General features: G+C 35.8%; 1 protein-coding gene across 4 annotated transcripts; it reads left to right on the top strand.

Annotated features, from left to right (window-relative positions):
* The first annotated feature begins 81 nt into the window (after positions 1-81).
* LOC113111701 (kinesin-like protein KIF20B) lies at positions 82-25,089 on the top strand. Of its 4 annotated transcripts, XM_026276712.1 has the most exons (31): positions 82-193; positions 433-539; positions 631-720; positions 910-1,029; positions 1,141-1,279; positions 1,468-1,652; positions 1,779-1,836; positions 5,362-5,559; positions 6,782-6,893; positions 6,979-7,050; positions 7,124-7,273; positions 7,399-7,561; positions 7,655-7,915; positions 8,007-8,143; positions 8,332-8,461; positions 9,364-9,568; positions 9,645-9,706; positions 9,808-9,927; positions 12,547-13,583; positions 14,437-14,575; positions 14,665-14,787; positions 14,876-14,933; positions 15,038-15,160; positions 15,975-16,078; positions 20,916-21,086; positions 21,216-21,410; positions 21,749-21,823; positions 21,930-22,068; positions 22,181-22,317; positions 22,854-22,970; positions 24,614-25,089. In XM_026276712.1, the coding sequence occupies exons 2-30, from the start codon at positions 438-440 to the stop codon at positions 22,956-22,958; spliced, it is 4,710 nt and encodes a 1,569-aa protein (XP_026132497.1). In that variant the 5' UTR covers positions 82-193; positions 433-437; the 3' UTR covers positions 22,959-22,970; positions 24,614-25,089. The 4 variants fall into 4 exon arrangements, with proteins under 4 accessions (XP_026132497.1, XP_026132499.1, XP_026132496.1 ...); XM_026276714.1 differs by lacking the exon at positions 24,614-25,089 and having other exon boundaries at positions 21,219-21,410; positions 22,854-23,195; XM_026276711.1 differs by lacking the exon at positions 24,614-25,089 and having other exon boundaries at positions 22,854-23,195.
* The last annotated feature ends 1,346 nt before the right edge of the window (positions 25,090-26,435 follow it).

Genomic DNA, 26,435 nt, shown 5'->3' with positions numbered 1-26,435 from the left:
GCCTATCGTGTCAGTCAACTAGAACTACAGTACAATTTACTTCCGCTTTGAGTGCGAAGCTACGTCGTAGCGAACTCTCCGATTGGTCCGATTTGAACAGAGGGAACGGCGATTTGAACAGAAAGAACGGCAGGCAGAAAAGAAGCATGTTCTCGATGTAAACGGATACAGTTATATATCAATAGAGCGAAAAGTAAGTGAAATCGGCGAGAATGAAAACACACTGTTGATATTTTTACATAGTGTCCAAAGCTGTTGCTTTATCGAATTGGAAACAATCTCAGGCAATAAACGTTAGCTCGTTCAATAGTCGATGCGTTATTGTTGTTTCACGATGCGTTATTGTTTTTTTTTTTTTGTTGTTGTTGTTTGTTCTTAGCCACATAAATTGCATTATCTCATGATAACATTTTTAGCTAAACGTATTGATAGGCTTGATGATGGAATCGTGTTTAAGTCATAAGCCCGGGAGAGTTGGCTCTATAACGGCTGAGGACCTCAGGAAAGATCTTTTCGTCGAGTTTTCTAAATTATCAAGGGTAACTTTACTTATTTTTATCAATCATATTTCATGTTTTAAAGCCCTCGAATTAAGGCTGTAAAGTAGTATTTCATATTTGTTTTCAACAGGATTCAGTATTGCTGGAAAAAGAGCATCTGCAGGTCTTTCTCCGTGTCCGCCCATTCACTACTGCAGAGAGAACAGAAGGAGAATCACAGGTGCCAGCAAAATTCTGACAATTTTCATAGATTTTTATAAAAAAACAATTTTCAAACCCATATTATGTGGATATGGGTTTGAAACAACATGAGGATGAAAAGTGAATGATGAATTTTCATTTTGAGGTGAACTTTTAATGTGCTTAATGCAATAAAAAAAAGTGTTGTTATTGTATTCTCTACAAACAGGAGTGCATCTCAATTGAGCCTCCAGATTCCGTGATTCTGAAGGCACCTAGAGCATCTCTGACAGCCAGACACAGTGAGAGATTTGGGTCACAGCTGGCACAACGATTTCAGTTCTCACAGGTATGAGGGCATCCACAGTCACCTTTGGCATTGCCATTTATTGCAAACAGTCTTCAGTGATGTTATCAAGCATGTTTCTGCTGTAATATGTTCGATGAATTCATGTTTTAGGTTTACGGTCCAGAAGCGACACAAAGAGATATATTTGATGGAACAACCAAAAGCCTTGTGAAAGATGTCTTGGATGGAGGGAATTCCTTGATCTTTACATATGGAGTTACTAATGCTGGGAAGACGTTTACTTTTTTTGGTAAGAATTTTGTATGAGCTGTTTGTTTGTGAGGCAGTCATGGCCTAATGGTTAGAGGGTCAGACTTGTAACCCGAAAGTTGTGAGTTCGAGTTTCAGGTCTGGCAGGGATTGTACGTTACTTTCCGGATGTCACTTTACTCTCAGCTGTCTAAACATGCATACATTTAAGTCTATTTTATGTTTTAGGCCCTGATTCAGATGGTGGAATTCTGCCCAGGTCATTAAATGTGATCTTTAACAGCATAGAAGGCAGAAATTATTTTCAAAATAACATCAAGCCTCACAGATGTGTCGACTTTATAAGACTCACCAAAGAGCAGCAGGATGAGGAAGCTACAAATAAGAGAAACCTTCTTCGCCGATTTAAAGATGTGAATTATTTTTATATATATATTACCTTTTATTTATTTATTATATATATTTTTTATTGTACAGTTTTTTTAGCACAGAAAAGTAAATACTAATACTTGCCTCTTGACTGTTTCTTTGTTTATCAGATTGACCCCCAGAAAACCCTGTCTAGCATGTCCAGCTCCAGCTGTTCATCATTTGAAAGTAAGTATTATTGAATGTTTTATGTCTTTTACTCTGCATTTGAAAAAAAAATAGTTTTCAGCATTCTGTCAATAAATAGGAGCATAAACCAGAAAAAAAAAAAAAAAACTACATTTAACAAAAAAAAAAAAAATACTTGTTGATACACTGATCTATATATGACTGGATCGCTCATCGCGTTCTAAACTGCCAACAGGCAGTGAATCCACTGGAAGTGTTTAATCCGCCATCTTACTATTACCTACCGGCAGAGAGCACCATTGAGTCACATGCAAACTCCTGACCTAAAATACCCCGATTTGAACCGATCAGTCAAGCAGAATTATTTTTTTATGTTATGTGTATGTAAATTCATTTTTACTTCAGATGTTATCTGCAAGGTTTATAGTCTTTTTGTGCTGGATAAGCGATATATTTAAACCGTTTAGGTGGGTGTGCCTGTTGCTCACTGCTGACACAGGTAACAGATCCAACACAGTTAATATATATATATATATATATATATATATATATATATATATATATATATATATATATATATATTATGTACGTAACATAATTTTTCAGGAATTATTAAACATGAACCTATTGGTATCAGAAATGGATATGAATATATTACAATGAATAATACAATAGCCTCAGTTACTATATTGCTTTTATACTACAACGAAAAGCTTAACTTACTATCTTGGAAATAAAGAGTCTTTAAACCCGTACTGTAAGTAGCCAAGTCAGTTATTTCTCTGAATAAATTATGATGTGTATATTTTTAATGTCCTGATTGAGAAACATCTATTTCAGACTCTCCAAGATCGCACAGATATGTTTACTAGTATTAATGTTTCCATGTAAAATGTTGTAAGCTAAATTAATAATTAATTTAACCACTGTTTAAATCATTACCTGCTTCCATATGAATCCTGTTAATGAAATCATTGTTGAAACATTTGCACTTAGCGCTGAATTATGAATAAAAACAAAATTATACGAATAAAAACAAAATTATATAAATAATGAATAACTGTACAAGGCAAATAAAGCTATACATATCATAAATCTTTCTTCAGATTTCAGGATGAGCACTTTGTCATTTGTTATATATGTTGAGGTCATTTCTGTCTGATGTTTATCATGTCAATGATGTTCACTGCTGTATTGAAACTAGCTTTTTAATAAGAAGGGGAAATTCCAGACATTAAACAAAATAACAGTTTACATGCCTAGGGTGGTTTCATTATAAGAATGTATATAGATACTTCAGATTTAGAAAAGGTTACTTGTAATGTTATGTTTTCTCATTAAAATCATATCGTTTCCTATTAATTCAATAGAACGTTTACACTAGGGATTACCGATATGGCGGTGCGGCGGCTTCACTTTCATGACATGAGCAATCCAGTTCTCTGTTACAGATCTGTGTTTTGATATCACTTTTGAGTGCATGAGTTTGCATACCGATGGTATGAGAGGAGCACAGCTTCACTCTCAACCAAACCAAACTAAAATTACTAGCCAATCAGAATTTTTTACTCTTATAAAAAAAGACGTGCAAGCGGTGTAGCCCTGATGAATGGAGAAGTGCGACTCGTTGAAAAAGCTGCAAGGTGCAATGGTTAAAGATGTACATCTAGTGCATATTTACATAGAAAAACAAATTAAAAAGCAGTAGAGCTTTGTAAACAGCTCAGTGTAGTCATGTCAACCCTTATAAGAATGACACAATTGCCAGAACAAATTTATGGGGATTTTTGAAAAGGTCCTGTTCACACGTGATATCTTAATGATAAATTACCGGTAATTTACCAGTAAATACTGTATGTGTGAAAGGGGTGTTTCTTAACATTTATCTGGGAAAACAGTGTGCATTATCTCACTAGATTTGCAACATAAATAATTTATACACTTTTTCCAACACAGGAGAATACATCAACCTATTTTTAAATATGCCATTTATTGTATTTTGCAATTTCAAAATAAAAGTTTAAGGCCAAATATTACAATTTAATGGATCATTTATTCACGCTGTAAAGTGTAACTTCTCCAGGCCGTTGGCGCCCTCTGCAGGTATTTATGTCCATATTATACAGAGGCATATTACATTATGTATTCTAAAAGTGTTATTCAATAAAACCATATAATTACTTGGTTTTGATATTGTATTTGAACCAATTATTATTGTCTCATCGTTGGTTTATATAAAAAAATATTCATACTAAAGGCTGGTTTTCACTTGGGTCTATTTGTGTTACAAAAAATTATTAAATTACTCTGTTGTCAGAATAATCAGTAGAATAATTAATTAACAAATTAATCATTAGTTACAGCCCTAGGTTAGTTAAAATATTTCAAAATACAACGACATAGTTTACTTTTTGTAATTTAAAAACAAGTATGTAGTTATTGAAAATCTCTTAAATATTCTATTAAAATACTGTCTCATTCTAGTGAACTTAGTATCTGTTTTTTGTCTCATCTTGTGAGCTAAGTTTATTATCACACCCCTAGTTTCGAAGTGTTTGATATTGCTTTCATTCTTCAAGAGCAGGTCATATGGGTTTTTGAAAAAATATCTATTTTGCAGTTTATAACATAGCTATCCTTAACTAAAAACAATCTGCAAAGTTGTTAATCAAAAAAGTGCATGATAAATAAAGCTATTGTCTCTCAAAAGAGAGAGTCGAATCAGTCGCCTTAACAAGTCAATATATTTTAGAATCTTTTGCCTGCTACCATTGTATGTCACTGGGTAACACATTTGCATAATCCATGCCTGCCCGCAAAATAGAGTCTGACCTGCCAACAAACATTTTACACTATAAGTCTGTGAAGACGCTGTGTTCAAAGATACCACAGAAATGCAATTCAAACCTTTTGTTGTGTGCATGTAACGTACCCACCATTATTGATTCACTTGCGTAAGTGTTTTTGTATTTTGTCATTATTATAAGAATGGATTGGCACACTGTATTATTGTTTTATGTAAAGGTGCTTTTTCAATGGTAGCGCTGGCAAACTGGCTCAAGGACTTCTCACAACCACAACAGGCTTGGCAAGCTGACCAATGAGAGCAGAGTAGGCTTATGGAAGGGAGGGGTTTGCTCAGAACTTGCTGCGAATGAATCATTTTGGGATCATTGGCAAATGACTCTAATATTAAATGTATATTCTAGGAAAATGACAATGTTTTCTGACCTTAGATGCATTTAAACCTGTTGTAGGGAACTCCAACACAATATTAAGACACTTTAAAATACCCTATGACCTGATCTTTCAGGTCTTATATATATTCATGAGGAAAAAAAAGGAAAGGATTAACTTTGCCATAGTATCCTTTCAAATGTTAAAGGTGCCACAGTCATGTATGCTTTGCATATGCTGCACCGTCCCCTGCCCCCGAAAAAAAGTTCAGGCTGAGGAATTTTTTATTATTATTATTAATATTATTTTTATTTATTTTTATTTGTTTTGCTTTAACCACTGACAAACACTTTACATTGGATATGTTTCTTATTTTTTTATTTTCAGGCTCCACCTCTAGTGACTCGAATGGGGACAGTGTCTGTTTGGATGAGACCTCTTATGTTAAATTCTCTGTGTGGGTCTCCTTTTGTGAAATCTACAATGAAAACATCCACGATCTGCTTGATGTTGTTCCAAATGGCTCTCACAGAAGGAATGTTTTGCGGCTAGCCCAAGATGTTAAAGGCAATGCTTTTGTCAAAGGTAACCAACAGTTTTCTGGCTTGAAAATAATTATAATTAAATAAATGTTTGCATTTAACCTGTTAACTGTCACTCACGTTTTTGAAGATAGACTTGAATGTGCATGATACAAACCAAAATTTTTATAATTCATGACTGAAAACATTTTGTAACATGATGTTGATGTGCCATTTACATGGTAATGCAATGTCTGATTTTAAAATGGGTTTTAAAAGGATGAATTTGGAGATTTTATGTTTTCAAGTGATATATAACTTCTGATGATTTCCAAAATGTGATAGAGAAAAAGGCAACGAGGAAGTCTTTTTTTTTTTTTTTTTAAACAAAGGTCAAAACTCATTTTGTAATGTAGATTTCTGAGGGTGCACTCTTGTCATAAATTAATCTATTACTTTTCCTATTATTTAAATATTGGTAAAATATATATTTGGGAGTCTTAGACCTTTCCAACGATATGTAGTTTGTCAAGATTAGATTTGATTGTAATATAGCAGACATCCCGACCTGCAAAAAGTCATTTCAGGGAGGTATCCCGAAGATATGCAGGAATAATATGCAGATGAAGTGAAACTTGTCAACTCACCTCAACATGCCTTTTGCAATCATTTAACCCGCCATGGGCAATGCTTGAGCAAGACTGTCATTATGTTTTACATCTATAAGACAGGGGTACACACACTTTGGTGTAGTCTGCCGTAAAATGTGTTGTTTTTTTGGCACTCTCCCTCTGCCATGGTGCTCCTGTTTCTAGATAGACATAACTGATTAATTTTGTTCGGGAGAAGAGATAAAAGCCCGCCCACACTGACAATTGATTGGTTGATTTGCAGAAACAGGCCAATCAGGATGCTCTCTGTCTTACATGCGTTTCGCACACACGCACATTAGCACACACACGCAAGGTCTCTTGCTCCCTTTCCCTCTCTGCCGTGCGCGCTACACGGTTTGAAACACAGTATCTGTTTCGCATGCGTGCTTTTGCTCGCTCTGTCTAGATTCCGAGAGATTTTAACAAACTTGCGGGTCTCAGGGAGCCGCTTTCAATATGCGGGAGACTCCCGGAACTTCCGGGAGACTTGGGATGTCTGATATAGTATAGTCAACGTAGGCGTCCCGTATTCGGGTGACAGTTAAGGGGTTTAAATATTTTATAAATTTTATAAGTACATTTTTGATGTTTTTGATTATTTGATTTCGTCTGAATAATTTGTTTTTCCTCCAGATCTAAAATGGGTTCAAGTTAATAGTGCAGAGGAAGCATTAAAAGTTGTGAAAATCGGAAGAAAAAATCAAAGTTTTTCATCCACCAAACTCAACAATGTCTCTAGCAGAAGGTGCTTCATTTTGAATTGCAATAGTATTCATATTTAACTTGATCATTGTATTATGTTTTGAAATGATATAACATTTTCTCCATAGCCACAGTATTTTTTCCATTCGGATCTTGCGTATTGAAGATGTTGGTGTTCCCCGGGTTCAGACAATTAGCGAGTAGGTGACCTCAATAGCAAAATGCTTTAACATGGAATCATTGATTTATTCATTAATTAGCTTCTTTTTAAAGGCTGTCATTATGTGATTTGGCTGGATCTGAGCGATGTGCAAAGACTCAGAACAGAGGAGAACGTTTAAAAGAAGCTGGAAACATCAATACTTCCTTGCTAACGCTAGGGAAATGCATCAGTGCTCTGAGGCTCAACCAAACACAAACCAAGTGAGAAAATGGCTACTTTTAAAACAGCTAATTTGAAGGCTGCATTAGATGCATTTGTATTCTGTTTCATTAGTCTTTTGAATTTCCTGGGCTTAGAAACTCAACTAATATGTCTTTTTGCACAGGTTTCATCAGCACATCCCCTTCAGAGAGAGCAAACTCACACATTATTTGCAGGGTTTTTTCTGTGGCCGTGGAAAAGCCTGCATGATCATCAACATAAACCAGTGTGCCTCAGTATATGATGAAACCCTGAATGTCCTCAAGTTCTCCGCAGTGGCTCAGAAGGTTTGCAGGAACCTTAATTTGACATTGAATTATACTGCATTTTTACTCTCTTGCTATTTATTCATTTTGTTGTTTTACTTTTTGCCCTCATAGGTGGTGGTCCTCAACCCTAAACCAGCTCCTAGCTTTGCACTCAAGAGATCTGCCAGAGATGTATCCATGATAATCAATAATGCTGACAAGAAGGATTGGACCAGGAGAAGCTCCCTCATGGGCTGGGAAATGAGCCTAGAGGATGTGCAGGAGGATGAGGATGATGAAGAAATGGGTGAGGATGACGATGAGGAGAGTGACATTGAGAGCATGGAGGACAACACTGTCTTAGAGGTTACAGAAAGTCAAGAGCTGTGTGAGGTATTCAAGGTGTTTTTTTTTTTCAGTTTCAATACTCGTGTTTCAGTTTTCAATGTTATTTTAGACTATATGATATGCTAATATGACACAGCTTCAGTTGAAAATTGAAGAGCTCCAAGAGAAGCTGTCCAAAGAAGAGTCTGAAAAATTAACTATGGAATCTCGTATTCGTGAGGAAGTCACTGCAGAGTTTATGGAGCTGTTTTCTAACATGGAAAAAGACTACAAGTAAGTCAAACATTACATTTATTAATTTAAACTGTGTTCAGCACAGATTTGTTTTGGACCGTTTTTGTGACACTCTTTTAATTCTTTTAGTGAATCTGACACTAGCACCGTAGTCAGTGGGTGCAATTCATTTTTATGAATTTCTCTGAAGATGCATTAATGTATGTTGCTTTTTTTCAATGTTTCAGTGAACGTCTTCAAAGAGAGAAAGAAATTGTTGAGGAAAGAGCAGAAAGGAGGCTTGAGATACTGAAGAATCTGGTCAACAGAACTGTTGGTGAAATTGCCGCTGTTAGCAGTGATGAGAATGCGGCAAAGGTAATTGCAGAGGGGGGTGGAGGCATTTATGTCCACTGTAAAAACCTATGTGAATATAGCTGTTATTTCTGCTTTTTTGGTTCAGTGACAATTTTAATTTTATTGTATTCATAATGATTTTATGACTTTAGACTGATCTATATAAATATTGATGCATTTTGTAGGCACAACGGAAAAATAGCTACCGTATTTTTCGGACTATATGTTGCACCTAAGTATAAGTCGCATCAGTCCAAAAATACGTCATGACGAGGGAAAAAAACCATATGTAAGTGGCACTGGACTATAAGTCGCATCAGTCCAAAAATACGTCAAGAAAAAAACATATGTCACATTGTTGCATTTATTTAGAACCAAGAACCAAGAGAAAACATTACCTTCTACAGCCGCAAGGGGGCGCTCTATGCTGCTCAGTGTAGGCTACAGGAGCAATGAGCAGTATAGAGCGCCCTCTCTCGGCTGTAGATGGTAATGTTTTCTCTTGGTTCATTTAAAATTAATTTTGATAAATAAGTCGCACCTGACTATAAATCGCAGGACCAGCCAAACTATGAAAAAAAAGTGCGAGTTATAGTCCGGAAAATACGGTATTTAGAACCAAGAACCAAGAGAAAACATTACCGTCTACAGCAGGGAGAGAGCGCTTAATGCTGCTCAGTATAGGCTACAGGAGCAATGAGCAGCATAGACTGCCCTCTCACGGCTGTAGACGGTAATGTTGTCTCTCGGTTCATGTCAAATTAATTTTGATAAATAAGTCGCAGGACCAGCCACACTATGAAAAAAAGTGTGACTTGTAGTCTGGAAAATATGGTAATTCTATAATCTGTATCTGTATCATGGCGCAAATTTGACATTGAAATGTCACTGGAAATTTTGTATTTTTTTCTCTATCATTCTAGGAGGCTAAGATCGAGCTTTTGGACAGTATGATCGAGGCAATGCGAGATGATTTAGCTAAGATAAAAGGGGATGCAGAGGCAGTACAAAATTGCTTGACAAAAGTCCCTGAATCACCCAGAACAATTATTCATCTTAGGACACAGCTGGAGGAGATGAGAGAGGAGCTGTTCAAAAGCCAACAACATCTCAGTCTTAAAACTAAAGGTTTGTTTCTGTTACCATGAAGGCGGGAAAGCTCTGTGTTTTATGACATAAGTCTAATTATATTTTCTAATTTCAGAGTTTGAAGCAATGTGTGTTCAAATGCAGGAATCAAATGACCAGCTTCACCAAGCAAATAGAGTAATTTGAACTAAAGTTTTCTTTTAAACATCTAAGATTATTGTTAATAGATTGTTTACATGGACTATTGTGTTGTGTTGATGTTTGTTTGTCTTTTTTAGAATTATGAAAACCAGAAACTGAGATGTCAGGAACTTATGTCAATCTGCCAGGAGAAAGATGACATGGTCTCTAAATTACAGACTGCTTTGGACCAAAATGTAGAGGCAGCTACTAAAGATGTAAGTTTATAATACACTACTGTTCAAAAGTAGTTTCCTATGCTCACCAAGGCTTTATTTTCATGATAAAAAAAAGCAGTAAAACAGGGATATTGTAAAATGTTATTAAAGGGGGGGTGAAATGCTCGTTTTCACTCAATATCCTGTTAATCTTGAGTACCTATAGAGTAGTACTGCATCCTTCATAACTCCAAAAAGTCTTTAGTTTTATTATATTCATAAGAGAAAGATAGTCTGTACCGATTTTTCCCGGAAAAACACGAGCGCCTAGAGGCGTGACGTGTGGGCGGAGCTAAAGAATCACGAGCGCCAGTAGGATTTTGTGTTGAGCGCGTCTGGAAGCTGTGACACAGATCCAGAGGCTGAAATTTAACAAGAGCAGCATCAGCAAAGGCTTCTCTATGTGGTATGTACTGAAACTGTATATATTTGCTTAGCGGTTTTGGAAAATGACTAAGTTCCACTTTGTCGTCTATTTTTTTTTTTTTTAAAGCTGTACATGTGGAAAGTGCAGTTTGATAACAACATCGCATGTTGTTTACTTGATGTGCTTACGCGCTGATAGCTAAGTAAACAACACAGAGATATTTGAAGTAGTTTTACTCGTGCAGTTTGATGACAACATCGCATGTTGTTTACTTGATGTGCTCACACGCCGATAGCTAAGTTAACAACACAGAGATATTTGAAGCAGTTTTACTCACCGCCTGCGGTTCCAACACACAATCGTGACCCTTTTTCATTGGGATTGCATTATCCTTAAGAAATAAACGATGTGCAAATCCAGCGTCAACCTGGGCTTTGTTTGTAAAACAAGCATCTTCGAAATGCAGGGGAACAAACACAAACACTTGCACAACTCCGTTGATGCTCTGTAAAAATAAACTCCATCCACTGGTCCCTTAATGCTGTTTCTCTTTTGGTAATCTGTGCAGGGTTGTCTTGCCCTGGCAACCAAAAACACACTCCTTTTGTGACATTTCGCGACGCTCTCGCTGTGATGAGTGATTGTCTGTGCACAGCCTCTCTCTGCTCTGCTATACGGGAGCGCGCGCTCTTCCGGCAGACGCGCCCTTAGCACCCATATAAGGAAATTCCGCTCCATCTAACGTCACACACAGCCATACTCGAAAAAAACTTTCCGAAACTTGTGACAAACCGGAAGGAGTATTTTTGGAACAGAAATACTCCTTCAAACGTACAACTTAATTTTTGAAACTTTGTCCATGTTTAGCATGGGAATCCAACTCTTTAACAGTGTAAAAAACTCAGTATGCATGAAATAGCATTTCACCCCCCCCCTTTAAAATTTTAAATAACTATTCTCCATTTTATTGTATAATCAAATGTATTTTACTCTTGTGATTGCTAAGCTGAATTTTCAGCAGCCATTATTCCAGATTTGTGTTTCAACTGATACTTCAGAAATAATTTTAATATGGTGAGATTTTGCTCAAAAACATTATTTACAACCGTTGTTTTACTTAATATTTTTGTAGAAATCATGTTGTTTTCCACATTGTTTAATAAATAGATCTCAATCATATAATTTATTTGAATTAATGTTTTGTGAGACAAATGTTTTTACTGCCACTTTTGGTCAAGTTAATCCATCCTTGATGAATAAAAATTACATTTCTTTCAAAAGTAACATTTCATACTAACCCCAGATATTTGAGTGGTAGTGCATGTTGACAGATTCCAGTTCAGTTAGGGTTTGTTTTTATGGAATAATCTGAATCTGAGTGGTGATCTACAAGTATGACTGACTGAAAATGAACATTCTGTCTTTTACTTAATTTAAAATGGTGAATTTAGGTATCTTGTCATAACTCTTTACAACCAACTAGAGTTTAACACAATAAAAGTAGCTCATAGTAGGTTTATTTTAGTGTCTTAATTTTAGTGTATCAAATTTTCCTGCTTGCTCATGCTTTTATCACCGTAAACGATATTATCATGCTATTGAAATTTAGTTTTAAAAAGTGCTCAAAATATAGTATAATATAAAAATACAAATACAAAAATAACTGAACATTTAAATAAAACCATAAAGAAAAATATATAAAGTTAAAAGTTTTGCACAGATTAAAGTGCAAAAGAACTATAAAGACCCATAGGTATCTCTTTACAATCTCATTAGTTAACCTTTAACATTCACAATAGCTACATTTGCTACAGAAGTTATTGGTCTTTGTAAAAAAAAAAAAAAAAATACAAGTCATAGTTCATGTTAACTCATTAAATAATAGTTGCAACTTAACATTTTAACAATGTGTTATTAAAGGGATAGTTCACCCAAAAATTATTAATGCAGTTATTAATTATTAATAACTCAATCTCATGTGGTTCCAAACCAGTAAGACCTCCATTTATCTTCGGAACACAGTTTAAGATATTTTAGATTTAGTCAGAGAGCTCTCAGTCCCTCCATTGAAACTGTCTGTTGCTATAAACTATCACTATATTCAAAGGAGCTTTTGAAAATTTTTGAATTGTTCTTTGTGTTCGAGGGAACATAAATAGTTTACTTTTATGAGGTGGTACACATTTATTTAGTTATACATTTGGACTGTAATGACTGTAATGTTTTTTTTTTCTTTCATTCCCGATGTACAGAGGGCCTTAATTAATAATATCAAAGAAGAAATCCTACATTTCAGAAACAACTGTAAGTGTATGCTGAAAGAAGATGGTGAACCTAGAGGGGAGGAAATGACAAGTTGGGAAAGTGAGCAGCTTTTGCAAAAACTGAAAATGAAAGAGGAGCAGCTGAATGAACTTAAACTTGAGCGTTGTTCACTTGAGAAAAAAGTGTGTGATCTCTCTGATAGACTGGCAGAGCTGACTCATGCACATGAAGCCATTGTGGTGATGGAGAGAGCAGAGGTCAACAAAGTCACAAATGAGAACAAGACTCTTGCCAGTGAGCTAAATGAACTTCAGCAGACAGTCAATGAGATGAGCTCAAAGCTCAAAACTCTGCAGACAGAATTGAACACTCAGACAAAGATTGCCAATGAGCTTTCAGAAGAACTTGATGCAGCCAAAGCAGAGTCTAGCAGTCAGTCCAAAACCGTTGAATCCTTAATGACAGAGGCAGATCATTTACATCAGGAATTCGGTGCCTGTCAGCTCTCGCATGACAAAAAGGAGGCTGAATGTGAGAAGCTGGTGGAGTTATTGCATGAGAAGAGCCGACAGATCAATGACCTGGAGCAGGAGGCCAGTCAGACCAGAGCAAACATGTGCCAGCTTGAGGAGCTCTACAGTCAGCTTAAATATGAGCATGATGCCCAGGCACAAGAGCACCAGAGACTACTGCGCCATTATGAAGCTCAAAAGTTTGTTGTGGCCCAGATAAAAAGCAGCTCTGAGCTCCTGGAAGAACTGACTGCTCTGAATCAGCAGCAGGGGAGGATAGAAGAACAAGAGCAAGACTCCAGAGATGATTGCTGGAAAACTTTGCAGGAAAAACTCATTCAAATGCTGAGCAAACTGAACCAGCACGAGGAAGTTCTGAACATAGTGAGAACGATTGTAGAGAATGAGATCTCTAAGGCAAGAGATGAGGCCAAGAGGAGAATAACTGCGATTGAGGAAGCTCTGGCTCATAAAGATGCAAAACTAGAGACTAAGGCCCAAGAGATTTCAAAGTAAGTTCTTATTTCTCATCCAAACTTTTTGATAAGTTGAGGAGTACATCCTCTTTTCTGTTGAGTAAGTCTTTTTTTGGATGCACTAAATTGTACTCCTCAGGCCATCCTAAAAATATTCTTGTTTGCCATAAACCGACCGACCCTGTCAATTTAGGACCGACTCAATTTATTTATTTATTTTGCTTTTAGTCTGACCGACTTGCCGATTGTAAATTTGAGTTAAGACCGACCAATTTTTTTTTTTTTACTCTTCAAACAACTAATACAAAATCAATAAAATACTATTATATTTAAGTAAGGATTGTAAATATAGAAATTGCCTAGGCCTACATACAAATGAAGGCTATCTTCTTTAATAAAAAAAAACAGTGACGTCATATATGTTTACACTATTGGTTAACGGATGTCACATTATGGCCATGTGCGTTCGCTTCGTCTCATTCACTGTCAGAGTCAACGGTTCGCGCTTGGTAATGATGGCTGCGGCTGCAGTAAACAAAATGTTAACGGTCACTGTTCAAAGTCATACGGGTCTATTAAGCCTGCATCAAAATTAGGTTTGCAATGATGCGCCCGAAGGCACGGATATGCTATTTGTTTAAATTCATACCTACGTCATCACCATCACAAAAATTTTCTTTTTTTTTTGTTTTACATTGAAACTTGAAAAAAAAAATATAGACCGACCTACCGACCCTTTTTTTTTTTATTATTATTACTGTTACTGCAAACCAAAATATTTTTAAGGATGGCCTCATTCTCTTCAACTATTTATTTATTGTTGCATAAGCATGGAACAGAGAAAAATGATTTGATGAACAGCTGGTCCGATCTTTTGGTCTCTTTATAGGTTGAGAGAACTTGTGAACGATGGACTTAATAAAATCAAGACCATGAGTTGTGATTTGCAGAAGGTGGACAAAGAGCGATCTGATGTCAGAGATCAGTTATCGGAGGCTAACATGCAGAAAGAACAGTTAGAGAAACAGGTTGGAAAAATTACTGCCTTTATCTTTCGTAAGTGTTGTAAAAGTGATTTGAACGTGTGTGTTTTTTTTTTTATGATTTATTCCTTCAGATTTTGATCTTAATTGAGGAAAAGAAAATGTTTCAGCAGAAGCTATGTGAAGCAAATGAGATGAGGGATCAGGCTGGACACAGTTTAAGCTGTACAGAGCAAAATATTGAGCCACCGCAGACTGTGAGTGCTGTATTTCTCTCAGCTTTGTTCAGTTTGTGATGTTATCAGGTCTTAAATGATGGATTAATCCACATCTTTTCACTCACAGGTGGAGTCTAACCATACCACAGAAGAAAGCACTCAGGCTTTCCAAACTACCTGTCAGGGTAACCTATATGTCTTTTCATTTAAACATTTTTTCTGCAGTACCAGTTGGTGTTAACAAAATCGGCTTACGTTATGGGCTCAGTAAGATTGATTTGGTTTGCAGATCTTTTGGCAGAACAGAAGCTGATTGAGAAGACGTGTGTGAACTTAAATAAAGACTTCAAACAGACAGGCAAGGAGGAATTGCTGGAGGCCAGACCGAATGAGATTGAATCTGTAACTGAAGGTGGCTGAGTCTATTCTAATTGTAATTTATATAAATCTCTGCTAGACAACATACTGTGAGAAGTCAGCAAGATTCAGTTTAGGGAATTCAAAGCATGAAGTTACTTCAATACCAAGTACATACAAGAATGAAAATATGCTTTTTCCAATATTAGCAGTATTCATTTATTAGTCATTATTCTACTGTGTTAATATTAATTGAACAACAATATTGACTTTTTAGTCTTCTATTTCAATTCTTTTATTATGCATTATTATATGTATTATATGAACACCTTCTATTTCTAAATGTAATGCTAATCAAACAGCAGTATTTACAAGCAAAATAAATAAACTGCTTTTAAATTATTTCTTTGTTCTTCACTTACTGTTTACTTAAAGTACCTGATATACATTTTTGAATATAGACCACTATTTTCTGTTTATTTATTAATTTATTTATTTGGATGAAAATAAGACTTCTTTTCCTCAAGGATGCATTAAATTGATATAAAGTTACAGTAAATGCATTTATAATGGTACAAAAGATTTCATTTTCGGATAAATGCTGTTCTTTAAAACTTTCTATTCATCTAAGAAAAAAAGTAACAGAATTGAATATACTCAAAATTATTAATGTGACACACATTTGTCAACACTGATAATAAGAAATGTTGCTTGAGCACCAAATCAGCATATAAGAATGATTTCTGAAGTGTTATGTGATACTGAAGACTAAAATTTTACTGGTATTGGTGTCATCTAACAAAATTTCTGTACCAGGTCACACTGTTCACCTGTAACTGAAGCTAACCTCAGACATATTTTCTTCTCAGATCATACAAAACTCCAGGAGATGTATCAGAAAATAAGTGTTGGTGTCTCTGATGAACCTCAGCAGGAAGAACGGAGAGGTTGCAGACCTGCAGAAAACACAAAAGTAAGAAGTTGGAAATCTTTGATCCTTCCGACTTTTCCATGAATGGGTTTTTCCAGCAGCAGGGTCCTGTGGGATCTTAAAAAGTCTTACATTTAGTTGTATCAAATTTAAGGCCTTAGAAAGTATTAAATTGTACAAGAAACTCTTAATTATGATTCCAAAAGGTCTAGGGCTGGGATAAACGATTATTTTTTTAAACGATTAATCTAGCAATTTTTTTTTTTTCGACGCATCGATTAATCTAACGATTAATTTTCCCAGACAGATTCGATTTCGATTATCTCCCCATTAATTGTCTACTAACAATTTATACATGTTGATTTACATATCTGAATGAAAAAACATGAATTCCTTAACATTGCAATATATGTTTATTGCTCTTAAAATTAGAGAGTAAAAGACTGACTAAGAATGCTTTACTTTGCACTTGTATAGAGATAGCATTCAATAAAACCTTGAAGCCTTGAAAACATAGCTTACTGAAACAAGCTTACTGAACACATAGGGCCTAGCTTACTGAAAAAAAGTTCTTCTTTCAGATGAAAATAACAACAACTTGATATGTAGCATTCAATAAAAAAGGTCACCCAAAATACTTGTTTTGAGCAATTGAAAGAATACAGAAACCAATGTAAACTTGAGGGTTTTAAGTAGGGCTGAACGATATATCGTTATCGTATCAATATCTAGATATGAACTTTCAAGATATTAATATCGAAAAAAGCAACGAAATAGATGATATAGATTTCCCTTCTCTGCGCTCGCCCTGCATACAACTCTGGCAGTCACAACAAACATCAGTTTTACGAGTGCCCTTGAATGCATCGGTAAAGCCAGCGCGCACACACTAGGGAAGTGGGAACTATATTGTGAGCGGGGGGCGGCGTTTCCATGGTGACGTGTCATTGCTTGTCACGTGACACACCGCAGCAGCAACAGCGCTGAATGAATGATGATCTGCTTTTATATCATTTTTCCTTTTTTATTCAGAATATTCACAAATGTGTTAGTTATGGCATGATATATCTGATATTCCGATTGTCAAATACATGCAAGTGGAAGTATATTGTTGTTTAACCCCTTTGCGTGCAAACATCGCTGACGGCCCCAGTTTATTATTGTTTCACTTTCACAGCACATTAAACATCACTGTCTTACTTCATCTGGACAAACTGTGCATCAATGGAAAGTTTAAAGACTCAAGCTTCGATATTTGACCAATATTTTGATAAAACATTGTTGCAGTGACAGATATTTAGTGATTTATGTCAGGAGTGCAAAATAATAAATCCGTATTATGCCACATTTTGAATAGAAATTCACAACTCACTCATATTCAGTCACGTCAAGAGCGGTTTATTTGTGTTCACATAGACTCACTGAACAGCGTCAATAAGGATTTACAGACCAAAGATGCATATCTGCGGAGATATATGGATATATTTACTGATGTTTACTTCATATTTCTTCAGACAGAATCGTCATTTCTATTCATTTTCCACGGATTTACGCGATCAGATGATAAACAGCCTCTCCCAGCGATCTGTGTGTGCGTGCAGTAGTCACAGCTCGTGCGGTGTGTGACTCAGACTCTGATTGGGTCTTTCAAACATCAATCTTAGAGTTTCATATCTGGACACCGCCCCATCGTGTCACATGCTTCCTGCACACTTCCTGGTAGTTATCTGGCCAAAACAACACTGAAACACCACTGTACACACAAAATATCCGAATAATAAACCCGCGATTACGATAGTAAAGCTTGGTATGAGAATTTCTTGAGATCTGGGGCGTTTTTATAAAAAAAATCGAAAATGTACATCGGAAATGCTAACTTGTGCAGCGATGAAAAAGGCTACAAATAACATATTTTTACAACAGTAAACGACCAAATTCCACCCATGATCGCTAAAGGAAGTTATTATAAACACTCGATCGGGGTTTAAAGTGAGTTTTGAGTAAAAGTGTACTAATAATTTCATAAATTGTCAGATGTAGCTTGATGCTAACGTTAGCACCAATGCTACTAATAGCAGGTGCTTTTCTTCTTCATAATGCATTTTTGTCTCAATAATTCACGTAAGGTCGTAAGAAAATGTTTTGTTGTATTTTTATAGTAAGACTTTTGATAAATAAGGGCTAAATGCAAAGAGAGACTGAAGTGAGATCGCTGCTTTGTTGCTTTGTAAAGCCTGAAAAACCACAATCAAGGCTAATAAAGGTGGAATAAAAACAAAAGAATAATGATAAAAGAATAATGCGGATAATGTGTCATACTTGGCGGAGGTGTGAAAGAACCGTTTGGTGAGAACAATACAATCATGATTCGGGCAGTTTTCAACAGTGAAACATACACAAAGAGCACAAGAATGTTTACATGTGAGATCTTACAGAGATGACAAGGGCCATAAATCAATCTGATTAGCCTTCTCTAAAAACACACATGACATGGCCTTAGAAAATATTTCATAAAATTCACAGTTTTACAGATTCGATTATGAAATGTTTTATGAAGTCTTGGAAGACTTGTGGCCTTAGCTACACTGTGTTTTCAAACTCATTTCCTACATCAACATTTTTTTTAATACATTTAAAACATATGTTTTTAATATTTTTATTTTTGTTTTTTTGTTTGAGCTTATATATCTCTATTATCATAACAGTCTGAGTGATTCTGATTCCTGTACAGTAAACTTTAAAGTGTCAGCTTTGTGAACTAAGGTTGATTATGTATCTAGTCAGAAAGAATCATGAGCAGAAACCTTTTTATTTTGGGTATGTAATTTCGGTCTCCATGCCAAAAAAGGGGGGTTACTAGTAAGGGGTTAAACACCTTTATAACGACCGCGTTAGTTGAGCTGTATGCGTGATGGGCGCCGCCGTGTTAGTTTGTGCCGTAGACGCAGTACAGACAATCAGATCTGTTGGATTTACAACCTCTATGTTTACAACACGTGAATTCATCCACTTCTCCCGAAATACTGACGGTTTCAGCAGTCATTCTATTCTACATCACTCACCGATCAAATAAGGCTTTGACAGCCGCCAGAAAAAAAGATCAATGCAGAAAAATCCCTGGATTGGTTATATAACGTTGGACAGAATGTTTATCCGGCCATCACGTATATTCAGCGCACATAAGGTAAACGTTTTGCAAACGTTTTTTAGAGAAATAAAAACAGGTCGACGAATCGATGCGCATATTTTGCATCTATGTCTTTTTTGCGTCGACGTTATCGATGACCTCAACACGTTGTCCCAGCCCTAAAAAGGTCTTAAGTTTAGGGACGGAAAGACCTGAATTGCAATATTGCTCAATGTGAAGATTAAACTTCAAAAGGCTAACGTTAAGATTAGAGTCCGTTCTTTCACTGCATGCATTAATCAGTCTATTAAAATGCATTTAGAATTATTTTATACAATAGTTCAATAAACAAGTAGTTAATATTAGGAGACTTACATTTTAGACACAATATTTCCTGTTTTTGCTCCATTTCTCCAACAAAGTAAAATCATTTCAAACATAGCCACAGTGCTGTTTTGCATCTTTGAGCAACAGAATGTTTTGTTCCCGAAGGAATCAACTGTTTTAAATGATTTGGTTCAATCATAATGACTCCCTTATTAACAGTGACTTACTGCTGTCTACTGGCAGTTTTAATTTCACATTTAAGGTATCTTTTCATTTTTTGTTTTATAATATCAAACATCAATTTTCAATATTTTATTTTTAAAATATCAAAATAATATTCATGCATTTGTAATTTTAGTTTTTTATCAATATCACACAAACCGAATTTATCTAATTTAAATGATATAATAATTTATTGATAATTGTTTAATATAATAATATTTTTGACTTTAAAGGCTGAAATGTAAAGTATATTATTTTATAAAACTTGTATCTGAACTGTAAATTATGCTTTTTACAGTAATTTTATGGTACTTTATATGGTCCTACAGACATTGCCCTGTTACGCTCATATGGTATTAATTTTATGTGTTCATTAAATTCATGAACTTCATTCATTACTTTAAAAAAGGTCTTAAAGTCTTACATTTGAGCTTAAAAATCCTGCAGAAACCCTGAGCAGTAGAAAATGATTTATTTTGATGTTTCAGCAACCTAATGAGGAGCAAGTAGATATATCAGGTAAAGAGAGATATACCTTATGGAAAGTGGCTCAGGTAGCAAGGTGACTAGAGGGTTACCAACAGGACAGACTGCAGCTTTTAATAGGATCAGTCTTTCCATCTCTCTCTCGCTGCCTCATTATTTTCTTTTTCACTGGCTTTAGGGCAAGATTTAGCTCTTGAGTAGTAATTTATTTACGCTGCAGGTTTCCAAGTTAATATCTTTGGGTGGTCCAAGTGACCTGCCAACATGAGGAATGACATTAATATCACTGCAGAAATGTAGAATGTGCAAACCTCTTAATTCTTTTGACAATCATTAATTCATTATACTTCTTATACAGTATTTGCTAAAAATCCACCAAAAATTGTCAATTTGCACTACCCAGATTTTGTATTTTAGAACTGACACTAAATGGAATAAACATTTTTATTTAGCAAGTTGAGAAATGTTATTGCCCAAAACCTAATATAGCCTAAACAATAACTAAATATAGCCTCATAGATCATCCTAATCAGTGTAGCAGCCTATTAGTGGTTAAGATGTAGAATTATAAGGCCATTGCGAATGAGATGAAACTAAAGGATTTTAAAATGTTTTACATTAGTAATATTATTTTATGGTGTTAATATAATGTTAAAACATTTTAATACAATTAAATTTTTTTTTTTTCTTTTTCACTTCCCTGCATTCTGATTACAGGGAATATTAAAGCATCAGCTGGCTGAGAAGAAGGATACCACTGTGAACTTGCAAAGGGGAAAAGATTTGGCTGCTTCTCATAAATCTGATACCCAGAGAGTTGGCAGTTCCAAACAGACATCAAATGTGAAGACAGAGAATAAAGGCGACCCTTTCAGTCCAACACAAGAGGTCAGTAGAGTGATGTTAATGTATAGAGCTAATAAGAAGCCTTAAAGCAGTACAAAGATGGAAATAGCTCTGGTCTGTATGATAATTGGTTGCTGTAGTTATATAATATGTGTTGGTTGTCACTCATAGCAGTTGGCAGTACTCAACTCCTCCATCCTGTCCACAAAGAGTCTCCAAGAAGAGCGCTTCCCCAAACCAGAGGTAGAAATCAGCTTTACACCACTTAAACCTGACCGAGTGAATGTCAGGAAACCAGGAGAAGAAGAGTCTGTCACAATAAAACTCCGACGTACAGCCAGAAAGAGAAAGAGCCCAGAGATGAAGGTAAACAGACACTATTTAAACATTTTGTTGTGGTTTCTAAACAATTTAAAATAATCCAGTTTCTAGGTCAGGAAATTTCAAAAGTGTGCATTTTTACATCTGGAAATGTCAGGGAAATTTCTATGGTCTGTACACAATTTGAATTATTTAGATTTGCTGCTGCTGCTAGTGCTTGAACACACTTTCATTATTTTCTCCACAACAAACGGCCAAACAAGGGCAGACAACGACAAGATACGTGATACAGAATGAGACCAAACGCGATATCAGCTCGTCTCCACACAGTAAACGTACATGCATATAATGCTAACTTTTGTTATATGTGTTTGCTATTCTAGAACTCTGTGGAGTCAGAAAATCGAAAAAAACTACGGCTGAAGGTGAACAATAAGGAAAACATACAATCTCTTGAGGTGACTTTGTTTATTAATACACCTGTGACACCTCACATCTTTCTCTGTAATGTTTATTCGACAATACACTGAGCTAATTGAATTTTGTATTTTTGCACCTTACCAGACTCCCACCGTGCAGGGGAAAAAGAGAAGTCAATTAAAGCAGAAAGACTCTCCTGCCAGCCTGAAAGGTAAAAAAGACGGAGCCCTGCAGAAGATTGGTGACTTTATCCAGAGCTCTCCAACCCTCTTTGGGAGCAAAGGTCAGCTCTGCCTCTTAATTTTACACACAGTCAATGGCATTTATTGGAGCTCTCTGCCAAAAGTCTTTCATACTGTATCTCAGCATGACCCAACTTTTAACTCCCTCCTCAGCCAAAAAGATCATGAGCATGGTGAATGTTAAATCTCCCGAACCGCTGAATCCTTCTGAAAACAACAAACCCAAGAAATCCAAACGAAAACTCTTCAAGACTCAGGTTTCTTCCCCGCTGGACATACCCTCTCATCCTGTAAGTAGTGTTTCCTGTGCGTTAGACACATAAGAGTGAATCAGAAGCATGATTGAAAAGCATATCATATGTTAGAGGATAATGTAACCATGACAACTATTTACATAACATTTAAGCCTCAAAAAGACAAGGTTAATAGTCAATCTGCTTTTAAGATTGTTTTAATTTCAGTGTTACTTTTAATACTTGTTTCCAATCCCAACATAATATGCAGAGTAAATTAAGCAGTAAGCTATTACATTTGATTGGTATCTGTTGTTTGAGTAACCTGAACACCTAGGAAATAGATCGTCACACTTTGGAGAAAAAAAAGTCCATAAATATGTATTTATGAAATATATTTTAGAAATAATTGAAGTTCTAAAGCCTTGTCGAATGTGAGTAAAATAAATCAGTGATACATTATTTATTTTGAGATGTGTGTGTTTGTTTTATTGTGGTACGGCGATACAGTTTAAAATGTATTTTGTTCAGGACTACAAATTGATGCAGCAATGCTGCCTGGTGAATGTGTATTAAATTAAATCATTTTACAGGTCATTGGAGGCAGTGATGATGATGATGTTGATAAAGAGAGCGATCATCTCATAATCAAGAGAAAACTCAGAACAAGAACTGTCCAGAGATGGTCCAAACATTAATTTGATGGCCAAGTATAATTGTTTTTCTTTTTTTCTCAATATAAATTGTTAAATATCTGTATGTTGTTAAAGTGTTTGTATTTTTTTCATCAACACTGGAAATGTTTGTAAATATTTTGTGTAACTCAAAACCATTTTTAAAAAATTCACTTTTTTAAATTCGGCTTTTGATTTCCTGTGACTATATGACAGAATGTGACAAAATGCTGTTCATTAAAAAAAAAAAACTTAAAAACATTATTCGGGTTGCATTTCTTAGTGGTGGACATAGATTAATTTTTTTTATCTAGATTAATCTCACTGTGATCTTGAAATTAATCTAGATTAAAATGGCTCATTCGAATTCTGCCGAAGGCATTCAGAATATGTATGCTACCCAAATAATATTGACAAATAGTAAGTCTTTGAGAAGGGGGTTATCAAGCTAGGTGGTGTATTAGAAAAGGGGCTCATCTCCTGTTTCCAAAATGCATCACAAAGTGCTTGAAAAAGCTGTAAAATAATTCCACATTGCACAAGGTGCAAACAACCTTACGCCTGTTTCACACATACTCTATTTGCAGTGCGTATGCGTTGCATATTTTTTTACGCACCCATGTTAACGGATTCCAGGACCGTTGCGTCTGCAGCAGTGCAGTGATCGTTAACGTACGAGTAGCGGACTGCAAACGCGTCCTGTGTGAAAGCACATCGAGTCCGTGCTGCACCACATACGTAACGCACACGGACTGCATACGCACTGCAGACGGAGTATGTGTGAAACAAGCGTGAGCAGGGCCTGAAGAAGGTTTTTACCAGTGGGCCTTGTTTGAAATTGTTTAATTTGTATGTTCGTTTATTTTTCTTTATTTGTGCTATTTAAAATTTACAAAATTAAATTAAAAATGTATGCATTTAACAGACGCTTTTATCCAAAGCGACTTACATTGTATTCAGGCTATCAATTTTTACCTATCGTGTGTTCCTGGGGAATTGAACCCCCAACCTTGCGCGTGATAGTGCAATGCTCTACCAATTGAGCTACAGGAACACACAATATTTACACAATGTTTAAGTTTTTTTCAAGTTTGTATGTGTCAAAGTACAGAAACCAAATAATAAAATGTAAAATAGCACTGAATTGTCTTCAATATAAAAATGAAATATACAATCAAACTTACATTTATTCCGACACCTTCAACATTTCTCACATTATTACAGTTTTGCTATATCAAAAATTATAACTGGTGTCTGAATAATTTTTAGTTTAACTGTTAAAACTACAAAGTAATTCAGTCAAGAGCAGTGAGTGATTTTTCATTTTCATTTTCTTGGATTAACATTACAGCAGCCAGTAGCTAAATTAGGCGAGGTCACTTTAAGAGACGATGAACACATCCAATATAATGCACATCCCATTTTTTTCCTCAACTGTTTACATTCACTTAAGAAATAACTGACAGGTTTTTTTCGAGCATAATTTCCAAGGTGGATATTTTGACATATTTTGTATATATTTCTTGGGACAAAAGCAAAAATAAGCAAATTGGGTGTTCAAGCGTTTTGAGACGCCTCTCTCTGCTTGAGCCCTGAACACCAGAGCACCGCGAGTACTGAATTGGGCTCTTTCACATCTTTTTGTTTGTTCAAACTGCGTTTTGTATTTGTTCGTTAAGGTGCAGGAGGGACTTCGAGGAGAACTTCACAGAAGAGAGCTCGGTTCAGTGTCCGATAAGAGTCTCCCGTTAACCCAGCACGTTAACGCAGATAACGGCCCACCACTATTTCTTATACTTAGAAATATAGGCTCAAAGCACTACTGTCTCCATTGATGTTGAATTTGCCATTATTATATCCTTAAAAAAAAGCCTCTGGTGAGGAAAGCATTTCCAAACAATCAAGGTGAATGGTATGAAGAGAATGTTCCAGATTAATGTTTGGGGTCAATTTATTGTATGATAGTCATTTATTTCCTCTGTCAGTAAATGGAGGGTGGCTGTCATCAGAGAAGAGTAAGTAATACATTTTACCTGCACCTCTTGATCTCTAGCATTGCATAGTCTACACAAACAAAGGTTACACCTGCACTAATACACTCTTCACTTTGCAAGGTGAAATAAATGTGACATTGAAAAAACCTTTTTTAAGTGAGTGTGTTTGCATGTCATCATCATAGCGGAATATGGTTGCTTGCATTTGCGAGTTCATTTGTGGAACTGGGTTGTAAAAGTATGGTGTCCTTAATGTACTCAAGCACACATTCAGTAAATGTCCTCTGAGTTGTTCCCATTTTCCGCACGGTCGTGGTTTTTGGTGTCCCATCTCTTAAAAATGTCTCCATTTTATAGGATGACTACAATAACCTGCAAAAATCTGACAAAATAACCTTCACGGCAACTTTAATTCAGTTACATTGCAACATGAGTTTTAGTGTGTGTAAATGCATTTCAATGCTCTATGGTATATTAAGTTTAACACTGTCACACACAAGAAATGGATTTTGATTGGTCAGGCTTTGCTTTGGTCTCTGCGCCTGCTACAGTGTGATGAATTGATTGACATCTTCACTGTGTCATCGCAGTTCATCAGCTTACTCTCTAGGCAGTGGTCCGTTAAGGGAATGTGCTTATGTTTTTGACCACTCTTTGTCTGTATTACTGAACCGAGAGGGGGCAACGCAGCATGGTGCCATGTGCTAATATGGTCGTTTGAAGGTTGAGGGATACATTTAGTGCCTGCTGGCTCATTTCAATCTAGTCTGACCTAATTTAATTTAATTTAAATGATAAAATGTCATTGTGGATCTCCTTGTAACTGCTGGGGATTTGAGTCAAAGACAGTCATTTTAGGCAACATTGGGTGTTGTGTTATATCTTTTTTTGTGGGTGATAAATATTAGGGGGAAACATTCATTCAGAGAAATTGCTTTGACTATTAGGACTAAAAGCTCATCTACATCTTTAAGTCTGACAGTAGTAAACAGTATTTTGGACTCGCAGTGCCTTCATGTACAAGGCACATTGGTGCCCTAATGTAAACACTGTCAGGGTGCTCGATTTTAGAGACAGCAGCAGGCAAAATGACTTATGAAATGTGCCATTAAATATTGAAATTGGTGCAAGCATGTCAGCTTTCATTTTCTGCTTCATTTGTTTCAGAGTGAAAATCCCATACTTCTTCCAGTAGCCTTCTTAGCCTTTTCAGGAGTGCCATATTGAGCTTCATTACCCTCTTATCAGAAGGGTCACTGCACCAGCCTAACAGCTCCACATATCAGTTATGCTAAAGAGATCATTAAAGTTAACATTGAAGCATGATCTGGATTCATGGACTATGAAACAAACTGTAAGTGTATAATTTGTAAAAACAATGTTAAATGGTTTTTATGTGTATTCTGTGTTAAAATAACCCAGCGTTGGGTTCGTCCCTTTTTGACCCAGCGCTGGGTTGCAAAAATAACCCAAATTGGGTTGTTTTCAACCCAGCAGTTTTTAGTTA

Source organism: Carassius auratus, chromosome 12 (genome assembly GCF_003368295.1).
Source record: "Carassius auratus strain Wakin chromosome 12, ASM336829v1, whole genome shotgun sequence".
Classification (NCBI taxonomy): Eukaryota; Metazoa; Chordata; class Actinopteri; order Cypriniformes; family Cyprinidae; genus Carassius; species Carassius auratus.
Note: the sequence above shows the minus strand (reverse complement) of the source record. Positions and strands in the feature narration are given on the sequence as shown.

Excerpts from the sequence above, each read along its gene's own strand:
- LOC113111701 (XM_026276712.1), top strand. The coding sequence starts at position 438 with ATGATGGAATCGTGTTTAAGTCATAAGCCCGGGAGAGTTGGCTCTATA. Across the intron at positions 9,569-9,644 it reads TCTCAGTCTTAAAACTAAAG|AGTTTGAAGCAATGTGTGTT; the intron begins GTTTGTTTCTGT and ends TTCTAATTTCAG. Across the intron at positions 21,824-21,929 it reads AAAACATACAATCTCTTGAG|ACTCCCACCGTGCAGGGGAA; the intron begins GTGACTTTGTTT and ends GCACCTTACCAG.